General features: G+C 36.5%; 1 protein-coding gene across 2 annotated transcripts; it reads right to left on the reverse strand.

Annotated features, from left to right (window-relative positions):
• Positions 1-4,252: 4,252 nt before the first annotated feature.
• Positions 4,253-12,034, reverse strand: slc10a7 (solute carrier family 10 member 7). 2 transcript variants are annotated; one of them, XM_019120679.2, is made up of 12 exons: positions 11,843-12,034; positions 10,908-10,990; positions 10,682-10,818; positions 10,203-10,278; positions 8,133-8,171; positions 7,976-8,011; positions 7,741-7,824; positions 6,871-7,036; positions 6,292-6,343; positions 6,006-6,079; positions 5,768-5,913; positions 4,253-4,768 (listed from the first exon to the last, which is right to left on the reverse strand). In XM_019120679.2, the coding sequence occupies exons 1-12, from the start codon at positions 11,940-11,942 to the stop codon at positions 4,751-4,753; spliced, it is 1,011 nt and encodes a 336-aa protein (XP_018976224.1). In that variant the 5' UTR covers positions 11,943-12,034; the 3' UTR covers positions 4,253-4,750. The 2 variants fall into 2 exon arrangements, with proteins under 2 accessions (XP_018976224.1, XP_042569535.1); XM_042713601.1 differs by lacking the exon at positions 11,843-12,034 and adding an exon at positions 11,665-11,688.
• Between the last annotated feature and the right edge of the window lie 827 nt (positions 12,035-12,861).

Consider the following 12,861-nt stretch of genomic DNA (forward strand, 5'->3'; position numbering starts at 1 on the left):
CACGCACACCAACACACGCTCGACACAAAACACGCACACCAACACACTCTCAACACAAAACACGCACACCAACACACCCTCAACACAAAACACGCACACCAACACACCCTCAACACAAAACACGCACACCAACACACGCTCAACACAAAACACGCACACCAACACACCCTCAACACAAAACACGCACACCAACACACTCTCAACACAAAACACACACACCAACACACTCTCAACACATAACACACACACAACCCCATCTTTTAACACCAACACACCAATGCAAAATGACACTCAAACACTTCTGTCCTTGTACAGACACACATCTACACACACTTCCCCAATCACGTCTTCAATTCAGAGCATCTCAACCCATAACACAAACATACCGACACCTGATAACACACACAAAACTGCTGCTAACAACACACACGCCATCCCAAATCTACTGTTACAGACTCACAGCGTACATACACATGCATCTATACACACTACAACACAACAAACACACACCTACACTCATAACAAACTCCACCCCGAACCCTCCCCGGCTCCCCGTCGAGCCCTTTCTGACTTCTTCCCATCCTGGGAGCCCACAGAGGGCGCCATCTCCCTGACCCAGCGCAAAAAAGACCCTTCTGATCTGTTCAGGGATGTTCTCAAACCCCCTAAACAGACCAAAGACCCGCCTGGAGGCCCGGAGAGAGGCGGCGAGAGGCCGGAGCACGTGCCCGGGCGGAGTGCACCCGAGCTGGGCTTGCTGCTGGGTCTCTCGGCCGCACTCGGCATGGCCATCGCCGCGGGTCTCCGGTACCTGCAAAGGAAACATTGTCGCAAGCTCACTGCCATGTCGCTGAACGACCGTAACCATGACAACAGAGGCATCATGCACATGCAGGAGTGCGGAGACCTGGTGCAGGTGCGCAAAATACGGCAGAACAGTTTCCTGGTGCTGCAGGCCGAGTACAACCTCATAACACCGACAGGGAACTGAACAAGGACACAAAATGCTGTTTTTGAAAGAAATTACAGCTTAAAAAGTCTGGGGTTGGTAAGATTTTTAAATGTTTTTTAAATCAGCATCTTCTGCTCTCCAAGGCTGCATTCATTTGGTCAAAAATACAATAAAAAATAGCAATGTTGTGAAATATTATTACAATTTAAACTGTTTTGTATTTGAAAATATTTGAAAATGTCATTTATTCCTCTGGTTAGGACATGCTAAAAACATGATAAAACATCCTAGTAACCACCCAGAATATCCTAGCAACTGCCTAGCAACCACCCAGAACACATTATTAATTGGCATAGAATCACATAGAAATGACATAGCAGCCATCCGGAACACCCTGTCAACCACATAGCAACACCCTAGCAACCACCCACAACACCCTAGCAACTGCCTGGAAATACAGTCTGTCAGTCTTATAATGGAGGTGAATGGGAATCACGGCTAAAACATGCAATAAAACAAAAAAACATACACAAACAAAACGAAATTGAACCCTGCAGCTTGTGACGATACATTGATGTGTAAATACAACAAACGATCGGCTCTTTGCAAGAAACTGAACAGTATTTATATTGTTTTTTACCTTTGATTCACGCAACGTCCGAACTGTTAGAACTCTCCTGAGCGCGTTCTCAGCAGCAGGCGCATGAGGCGTTTTCTTCTTCTTGCTTTACGGTGGATCGTAGACTTATAAGTGCATTAACGCCCCTTATCTCTCAAATGAAGAATCAGAGGTAAAAAACTATATAAATACCGTTCAGTTTCTGGCACAGACTGATTGTTTTGAGTCTTTACACATCAATGTATTGCCACGAGCCACAGGGTTTAATTTGGTTTTGTTTGTGTATGTTTTTTTTTTTTGTTTTATTGCATGTTTTATCCGTGATTCCCATTCACCTCCATTATAAGACTGACAGACTACAATGGCTTGTGTTAAAAATCTTCGTTTGCGTTCTACTGAAGAAACAAAGTAACCTTCATCTCAGATATCCTGGGGGTAAGCAGATAAACATCAAATTTTCATTTTTGGGTGAACTATCCCTTTAAGCAAACATAAAGTTTATCTTGACAAACATTTGATCTCAGCTGAAATAGAAAACTAACAATAGAAATGGCTTTACTGTCACTTTTGATCAGATTAATATGGAAGCCTGTTTCTGCCACTGAATAAAAATAAAAAAGGTAACTGCAATTTTTTTTCTCAGAATTGCATGATATAAAGTTGAAGTTGCGTGTATAAAATCACAATTGCAAGATCCACTTTCCTGCAGAGTTTAGCTCCAACCTTGATCAAACTCACCTGCCTGTAACTCTTTAATAATCCTGAAGAACTTGATGAGCTTGTTCAGGTGTGTTTGTGGAAAATGGATCTCGAGGGCCAGAGTTGAGAATCCCGAGTTTAATACATCCTTTCTGAATAAATGTTTTGAATTCTTACTGACCTCAAACGCTAGTGACTCATTTCTTTCATGTGACTCACTGCATGTGCTCAGTTTCGTTTTTGACTCATTATGAAATCAAACCCGAAAAAAGACTTTGTAAAGTCATACTACAATCTGTAAAACCCCATTTTAATCTTTAGCATAATACTGTTCAATCGTTTTGTGTATTCTTTCACATGCAATAAAAAAACAACAGTATGAAAGTAAATCTAAACACAGCCACTATATTAAACCTCCTTAGATTTTAAGACAAAGAAGCAGAAAGCTTTTGGCTTAGACTGTGTTTAATAACTACAGATGATGTGTTTCAGTCTGAATACTAGTTTGAAAGCTCAGTTTAAACCACAAATAAGATACAATAGAAAATTTTGAACACAATAAATCAGGGTTTAACTAAATATTCAATCTGTATTTAATTTGCAAAAATTATTTCAAAAGTCATTTTTTTTGCACGTTTAAACACTGGAAAACTGGGTCTGGCTTTCTGGGATGGTACTCAAATGGTTCAGGTCATACTTAGAAGGGAGAGGTTATTATGTGAGTATAGGAGAGCATAAGTCTAAGTGGACGTCCATGACATGCGGAGTCCCACAAGGCTCAATTCATGCACCACTCTTGTTTAGCCTGTATATGCTCCCACTAAGCCAAATAATGAGAAAGAACCAAATTGCCTATCACAGCTATGCTGATTATACACAGATTCACCTAGCCTTATCTCCAAATGACTACAGCACCATTGACTCCCTCTGCCAATGCATTGATGAAATTAACAGTTGGATGTGCCAGAACTTTCTTCAGTTAAACAAGGAGAAAACTGAAGTCATTGCATTTGGAAACAAAGATGAAGTTTTCAAGGTGAATGCATACCTTGACTCTAGGAGACAAACAACTAAAAATCAAGTCAGGATCCTTGGTGTGATTCTGGAGACAGACCTTAGTTTCAGTATTCATGTCAAAGCAGTAACTAAATCAGCATACTATCATCTAAAAAACATTGCAAGAATTAAATGTCTTGTTTCCAGTCAAGACTTTGAGAAACTTGTTCATGCCTTTATCACCAGCAGGGTGGACTACTGTAATGGTCTCCTCACCGGCCTTCACAAAAACACCATTAGACAGCTGCAGGTCACCCAGAACGCTGCTGCCAGGATTCTGACTAGAATCAGAAAATCTGAGCATATCACACCAGTCCTCAGGTCCTTACACTGGCTTCCAGTTACATTTAGGATTGATTTTAAAGTACTTTTACTCGTTTATAAATCACTCAATGACCTAGGACCGAAATAAATTGCAGATATGCTCAGAGAATATAAACCTAACAGACCACTCAGATCATTAGGATCGAGTCCGTTAGAAATACCAAGGGTTCACACAAAACAAGGGGAGTCAGCCTTTAGTTACTATGCCACCCGCAGTTGGAATCAGCTTCCAGAAGAGATCAGATGTGCTAAAACATTAGCCACTTTTAAATCTAGACTCAAAACTCATCTGTTTAGCTGTGCATTTATTGAAGGAGCACTGTGCGATGTCCGAACTGATTGCACTGTATCTTACGTATTCACTGTATTTTATGTAAAATCATTTTCTATTTTAACTGTTTTAAATTCATTTTAAATAAGTAAACTTTTAAATCATTTTCAAAGTTTTAAAATTGTTTTTTTTTTTTTATTATTTTTCTTCATGATTTTACTTTCTTTTATGTAAAGCACTTTGAATTACCATTGTGTACGAAATGTGCTATATAAATAAACCTGCCTTGCCTTGCCTACCTGATCAGAAAGAGTTTGCACACAAAATCTCATTTAGACAGAATTTCTGACAATCTTTATTGTCTTCAGTAACATAACATGTCAAATTGTGTCGCCGTCACAACAGCTGACCTCTTACTGCATCAGAATGAGAAAACAATGAGTCGAAAATTCTCTCATCGTTAGGTAAATGTCAAGGATGTTAGCAGTGCAATTACACATCAGTTTTTACCGCTGTAAAAATCCCAGAATCAACATAAACACAGAAGACTGTGGAGTTCATCTAAAAAACAAAAATAAATCCATTTGACAAAGTCTGAGTGCTGTTGAAGTAAGAAAGGATTTTACACTTCATATAAAAATAAAAATATACATTCATGTCTCTGTTTAAAAAAGCTCATGGAATCGTCTGAGGTCCCGCGGGTCGTGTTAAGGCACTTGATCTCACGTATACATCCGCCTGATCGGCGTCTCGGTCTGGTTTGGTCTCGTTGATTCTGGCCTGGTTTGGCTCAGCCAAGTGTTTCACAGCTTCCAGTCGACAGTGTAGTTCATACAGGTGTTAGAGTCTGGAAGGCAAGTCAATTTAAGAGTTAAAACAGACCCAAATGAACTCTGACCCAACATACAGTAGCACAATAACATCTTGTCGCCTGTCACTTCAACATCTTGTGAAACAGATGGTACTGTAGAAATCTTGAAAAGAATATATGATATGAACATCAGAAATGTGTGTTTAATTTTACACAGTTTAAAATGGAATATTAAGGTTTTTTCTGCCCATTTTCTGATTCTAAATATGACGCTTTCAACCTCATTCACACTGCCTTATTGTATTTTTGGGCAAATTCACAAAATAATCATCATTTAGGCTGAAAATATGATCAGGATCCAACTTTTTTAAAAACAGGATAAGAGAGGATTTCCCTTAATAAAATAATAAAAAGCGAGAATAAAAATACATTTCTTAAAAACTGTAATCAATTTATTAAATCTGTAAAACTAAAATATGTTTATATGAAATGAATATATGTTTACCTATATATAGTGCTGATGCTCTCACCTGTTATGTGATACTAGGACATTAGGGGTGTGTGATCTGAGAATGAAAATTGAATGCATTGATTGTGGAATTGATTCTGTTTACACCCAATGTAAACTGGTATTGGGTTTGGCAAAACTGCAACCAAAATAATTTGATTTAAATGTGTGTGTACTGTTTATTTACATGTATACATGAATACACACACACATACATTTATATCATTTAAAAAACTTGTAAATCATAAATGTGACCCTGGACCACAAAACCAGTCTTAAGTGTTTTTTTTTCGAAGTGTCAATTTTTCGAAATTGAGATTTATACATCATCTGAAAGCTGAATAAATGGTTTATTATAAGACAATATTTGTCTGAGATACAACTATTCGCTTTTTTTTTCACAAAAACAACTTTGCATTTCACTATTGTGAGTTTCTATCCTATTTTCAACTTTAAATTTCACTTTTTGTCACTATTATTTTTATATAGACTTTCATAGGTTTTGGTCAAATCGGTGCATGCGCTACCTTCTGTCTGCCGCTCATCCATGTTTTAATGGAGGGCAGTAAGATGCTTCCCAGCAGGATCTGAGCAGGATGATAGATCAACAGAGGCACTGATATCAGAGACAGATGCTCATAACCCTCAAACACGATCTTCAGCATGGGAATACCTACACAAACACACATCAAACCAGAGTTTTCAGCTAGAGAAGGTAGGCAAAGGTTCATATTTGCTTTATTCAGACAGACGCGTGTGTTTTACCTAAAGTGAGGGATTTATGAGTCGCACAAAACATGATAGCTACTGAATCGGCTGCAGTGAAACCAGAGGATTTCCTGCAAACATCAAATATGCACAGAGACAGATGAACACACGTTAAGAGTAAGCGGATCAGGTTTCGTCAACACTGTGAGGATCAAACATGGCTAAAATTAAAGTAAAACCTGAGATAAACAACTTAATCTTTCCAAATAATGTCTAAATCAACAGACGTCAAGGAAAGCCCCACTATGACAGAAAACAAATGTGTTTTTGCAAGGTTTCTCACCTTGTAGACAAGAAAAATATCAGGGCCATGAAGCTCAACTGAATGGAAAATACTGAAAATGGGAAAAAATGAACAATATTAACGATATGTGACCCTGGACCACAAAACCAGTCATAAGGGTAAATTTTTTTGAAATCCTAAAATAGCTGAATAAATAAGCTTTCGATTGATGTGTGGTTTGTTATGATTGTACAATATTTGGCTGAAATACAACTATTTTGAAAATCTGAAATCTGAGGTTGCAAAAAAAATCTAAATATGGAGAAAATCACCTTTAAAGTTGTCCAAATGAAGTTCTTAGCAATGCATATTACTAATCAAAAATAATTTTTTTATATATATTTACGGTAGGGAATTTTCAAAATATCTTCATGGAACATGATCTTTACTTAATATCCTAATGATTTTTGGCATAAAAGAAAAATCTATAATTTTGACCCATACAATGTATTTTTGGCTATTGCTACAAATATACCCCAGCGACTTAAGACTGGTTTTGTGCTCCAGGGCCACATATATCTTGACAGTCTTACAGCAAATACAGTCAAATGTTTCTTGCACCGAACACAACACACTCACTGATGACGACGACGATGAGCAGACTCAGATGGTCCAGCTCTATGTTGGGGTTGGAGAAGGTGTCGCAGAAGGTGGTGTAGATGATCATGAGCAGAACCACGCTGCTCACCGTCCCGAACGGAGGCTTCCGGCGGTCCAGACACTCTCTCAGGAACCTCCTGCACACCTACATGCACAAAACACGTTCAATCGTGGCGGTGACTTTATATTAACTTAACTTCTGCTGTTGAATTAAGACAGAAACTCAGATTAACGCTCCTAATCCTTCCTCTTACAGGCACTATTTGGCATTTTTAGATGAACTGAAACTTATTCATTCATGAATTGATTTTTCTCAAATTCTAGATTTTCCTATTGCACTTTTTTTATTGTTTTTGGCAAGCAGACAGTCTGTGTCAACAAAACCGTTATCTTAATTGAAGATTAGAAGTGATTTAACTGTCTTGTTGACATTTGGTAGGTTGTGTGAAATAATTTGAACATCAAAACACATTTAGAGCATATTATAAAAGAGATAGTTCCGGTCCTTGATTCTGATTGGTTGAGCCACGTTCGAAGCTGTTGTAAATTACTCTATAAACACACACCTTTGTTTACATCTGTGTGTTGCTCGGCAACCACTTTGTTACAACCACACCTGTTTCTGAGGAACTACATTGTTTGGTGGAAGAGTACTGTTTTTACTAATATCATTAAAATTTATTTGCTCTGTTTTATTCTGTGAAACCTTACTACGTATATGGAATAACCGTTTTATAAAAGCAATAATCCCCGAGAAGCCATGGTTTACAGTGAATTTATAACAGCGGGTTTTAGGCACGATTCTTGGGGCTTATTGCTTTAATTTACTCAAGCAACAAACACACTCACCTGTCCAACTATGAGCGGGACGACCACCGTCATGAACAGCTGTGAGAAAATGGATGTGAACGGGACAGAAGAAGAGGAGCCCAGCTATAAACACACAAACATTACAGTGGGAAAAACATTACACACTCAATATATTACAGAAAAAATCTACACAGAACACACCCACACAACATGCTTATGGTTCAGCACATTCACAGTGAACAGAATTAACAAATAAAAGAGGAATTATACTCACAAACACCAGAAGCAGAAGAGGAGTGAACACAATCCCCTGTAGACAGGACAGAGAAATAGAACTCGTTCACATTGTGATTTTATTTCTTTGCTTTTTTTGTTTGTCTATTTGTCTCTTTTCTCCTCCCTTTATTATGTCTCTGTATTATCAGACTTACCAGAAAGCTCCCAAATGCAGAATTGAAAATGGCTGCAGCCTGAAAAAAAGCATATATACATTGAATACATAAACATATACTGTACATTACACTTGTTGTAAAGTTATGATTTGTATAACAAAATGTGATTATAACAGTTTTGCAGTGGTCTGTTTGTAAAGTTTTGATGAAAAACATATGTAAAGATATGATAGTTGTGACTGAGTGTTTTTGAAATGTTATCCTTATGGTGGAATGTATTTGTAAAGTTATGATTGTTATGATTAAGTGTTTTTTGGAAGTTGTGATGGAAGGGAGCTTGTAAAGCTGTGCAGATTGTGTAAATTCTAGGGTTTTACTTCTTATTATACACCAAATGTTGTGATTGTGCTGTTGGAAAGTAATGATTTCTATAACTGTTTGTAAAGTTTTGATGACATCCATTTTTAAAGTTGTTACTTACATGGAGGAATGTATTTGTAAAGCTGTGATTATTGTGATGGAGTGTGTTTGTTGCATTAGGTGGAAACTTGCAAAGTATGATCATTGTGATGAAATGCATTTGTAAAGTTGCATCTGATGGAGTGTTTTTTTAAAGTTGCCGTAGGTTCAAACTTGTAAAGATATGATAATTGTGGTGAAATGCATGTAAAGTTGTAATAGTTGTGATGGAATGTGTTTGTAAAATTTAAGATGAATGTGCTTGTGAAGTTGTGATTGTTGTGAAGGAGTGTGTTTTAATGTTGCAGAGGGTGCAAGCTCAGTAGGTTCAAACTTGTAAAGATATGATCATTGTGATAAAATGCATTTGTAAAGTTGTGATAGTTGTTATTGAGTGTTTTTGTAAAGTAGTTACCCATATGGAGGAATGTGACTATTTATGGATTGTGTTTGTAAAGTTGTAATTGTTGTGATGTAATATGTTTGTAAAACTAATGTGGGTGTGTTTTTGTAGTTTTGTTTGTTGTGTTTGTGTATTTTTTTGTAAATTTGTTTTTTTAGTTGTGCTTATTGTGATGGAATGTGATTGTAAAATTGAGAGGAATGTGTTTGTAAAGTTGTGCTTATTGTGATGAATGTGATTGTAAAATTGAGAGGAATGTGTTTGTAAAGTTGTGCTTATTGTGATGGAATGTGATTGTTTTTGTATTTGAGATGAATTGATGGAATGTAAAGTTGGAAAATTTGAGATGAATGTGATTGTAAAGTTGTAGATTGAATGGTAATTGTTGTGATGTAATATGTTTGTAAAATTGAGATGAATGTGTTTGTAAAGTTGTGATTGTTGTGATGGAATGTGATTGTAAAATTGAGAGGAATGTGTTTGTAAAGTTGTAATTGTTGTTATGTAATAGGTTTATAAAATTGAGATGAATGTGTTTGTAAAGATGTGCTTATTGTGATGGAATGTGATTGTTTGTAAAGTTGTGATTGATGTGATGGAATGTAATTGGAAAATTTGAGATGAATGTGTTTGTAAAGTTGTAATTGTTGTGATGTAATATGTTTGTAAAATTGAGATGAATGTGTTTGTAAAGTTGTGCTTATTGTGATGGAATCTGTTTGTATTTGTAAAGTTGTAATTGTTGTGATGGAATTTAATTGGAAAATTTGAGATGAATTGATGTGTAAGTTGTGATTGTTGTGATGGAATGTAATTAAAAATTTGAAATTAATGTGTTTGTAAAGTTGTAATTGTTGTGATGTAATCTGTTTGTTAAATTGAGATGAATGTGTTTGTAAAGATGTGCTTATTGTGATGGAATGTGATTGTTTGTAAAGTTGTGATTGTTGTGATGGAATGTGATTTAAAAAATTGAAATGAAAGTGTTTGTAAAGTTGTGATGAAAAACTGAGATGAATGTGTCTGTAAAGTAGTTGTGATGGGTGCAAGCTTGTGATGTTGTGATCATTGTTATGAAAGATTTGACTTTGTAAAGTATTTATTTACAAAGGGGTTTATTTATTATACATTACACCAAATTGTGTTAATGTTCAGATGTAAAGTTATTTTTCCAATAGATTATACAAATTATCCAGATTTTATAGTGAGGTCTGCTTGTAAAGATTTTGTGATGTATCATTATTTACCTCATTTCCTCCTACAGCTTTAGTTAGAATGACAGCAGAAGAAACAGGAGGAGGCATACAAGCAACCGTCTGCAACCTGAGAGAGATAAGTTAATAAATAATAACATAACTTTGCATTTAAATAGCATATGTTTCACTGTTTCCCACTGTATTTCCAGACAGGAGCAAGCAACGCTCTACTATAATAACCCTGAGTCACTTCAGGACATTTCAGCTAATGGTTGTGCTGTAGTGACTCAAAATCTAAAACGTTATAAAAACATGAAAGTCTTTTCTGCCTGTGAAAGGACGTGTGGAGGTTGCAGGTGAACACAACGACTCTCTTGCAGGAAAATAACCAAAAGCGCCAACACAGAAGACCTCTGAGATCCAGTTACACTCAGCGCAAACCTACTGACAGAGACTCCATTCAGCCGAGCAGCCAACAGGTAGAGAGGGTGACTGTGAACAAGAAAATGACTGAAAATACGTGCACTCACCCTCTGAGAAGCCATTCGTTGATCGCCGTTAGGGCCAGAACTTTGAGAAGGAGCCAAATGGCAATGGGGAAAAATACTAGTGTGAATGTCTGGACGAAGAAATGCAACTTTACATGCATTAATGCGCTTGCTAGCTCCTGAAAACAGAGCAAAACAGACATTATTATTATTATTATTTTTTTTTTAAATCTATAAAATCATAAAAACCAAACAGGTACCATCATACCTCTGTTTTCAAAGACAAGCCACTGTTAAAGAAAATAACAGATACTGCAACATAGGTGATGGTGATCTCCGGCCGAAGAGGACCTTAAAGAAAACATACTTTAATGATCATGGGGAAATAAAAGCATGAGGTATTATGCACATAAAATGGTATTACCATATTTTGGGACACTAGGATAACGGCACTAGTGTAATAGCATGGCAATTTGGACAGTTAAGCACGGTTTTCTTCAGTTTCACATAGGTGTACAATATAAATACGATAGTATATAAACACAGTAGATATTCAGTATCATATTATACACATGTGCATCATGGTACCCTAAATATAATGTGTTGTAAGGGTATTTCTAAAGTAAAAAATACAAAATCTATCTACGACTAATGTGTTGTAAAACTTCAAGACGTTTTAAACTATTTTTTTTATCAAGACAATACTTAATGTTTCCCCATATATATATATATATATATATATATATATATATATATATATATATATATATATATATATATATATATATATATATATAAACAGAAAAACTTTTGCACAAAAGAAACTGCTGTCACTCCGAACAGGATCATTCAGATCCGGGTGTTGCAACGTGTCACAAATATGACAAGTACAGTTAAAACACCCATCAACCTGTTTCCACACAAACCACAGCGATTAAAACACTGCGTGATCATATCCAGATCAACTCTATCATGAACACATGCATTTAGATTGAGACATTTACACCATCTCACATAATAACTACTAACACTTTACATCAATGCACATGCAATCAAGCATTGATCACTCCCTTGTTCTGTCATATTCGTGCATATGAGCATCCTGATGTTGATCAGACCATAATGCTTATTACCTGTGCATGAACTGATTTTAAAGTTTTTCTAGACTTTAATGTATCCGGAAATGTATCCGGTCATTCTCACCTCCTTTCACTCCCACGGACGGCGCGAGCTTGGCGCACGTGATGACGAGCAGTATACCGATGATAAACCATTCTTTACGGACGCGAGCGATCAGACCCATCGCTTTTCAAACCGACTTGCATCCAAAACCGACCCGTAGAGCCGCACTCTTCCGGACACATATGCCGATACCGTAACGACCGGAGTCGGAGCGCACGCGCTTTGTGAAAATACGAACGTACTACCACTAGTACAGCTTTATTAATATTAACACGGTTCAGCGACAGGCCCCGCCCCCTGTGTCAGGAAGCTACTTGCTTACAGCATCTGAGATTCGAGGTTGTCATAACAACCATGGTATGCTCATGAATATTAACTACTGAGTCGTTTAACAATCAGTATGTTTAGAATGATCAACAATTGTATTTAATATTCATAAGCAAAGGCTTATGAATATTAAACAGACCGTAATGACTTGTATCAGAGAGCATACCATATAGAATTTTTTTTTTGCATCGACTTGCTCTTGGTTGTTCTCTGGTTTGAAATAAACCAATATAGTACAAAGTGAAACTATTTTTTGAGATTTTCAGTTCATATTTCAATAATTTATCAACATATAGGTTCAGCGTTTTCTGATGTCGCCTTAATAGTTATGTGGCATGCATGTAAACATGAAAACATTAAATCTTTTTTTAAAAAGTGCTTAATTTTAAATGGTTTCATCTTTAAATTATTTATTTAAATTTTTCCTTTTAATCAATAGCAAATGCTTTTCCAGGTAGCACACGCATGTCTGCAAGAGGTCTATTAAAGGGATAGTTCACCCAAAAATGAAAATTATGTCATTAATGACTCACCCTCATGTCGTTCCAAACCCGTGAGACCTCCGTTCATCTTCGGAACACAGTATAAGATATTTTAGATTTAGTCCGAGAGCTTTCTGTTCCTCCATTGAGAATGTATGTACGGTATACTGTCCACGTCCAGAAAGGTAATAAAAACATCTTCAAAGTAGTCCATGTGACATCAGAGGGTCC

The sequence above is a fragment of the Cyprinus carpio genome, chromosome A23, assembly GCF_018340385.1.
Source record: "Cyprinus carpio isolate SPL01 chromosome A23, ASM1834038v1, whole genome shotgun sequence".
NCBI classification, from domain to species: Eukaryota; Metazoa; Chordata; class Actinopteri; order Cypriniformes; family Cyprinidae; genus Cyprinus; species Cyprinus carpio.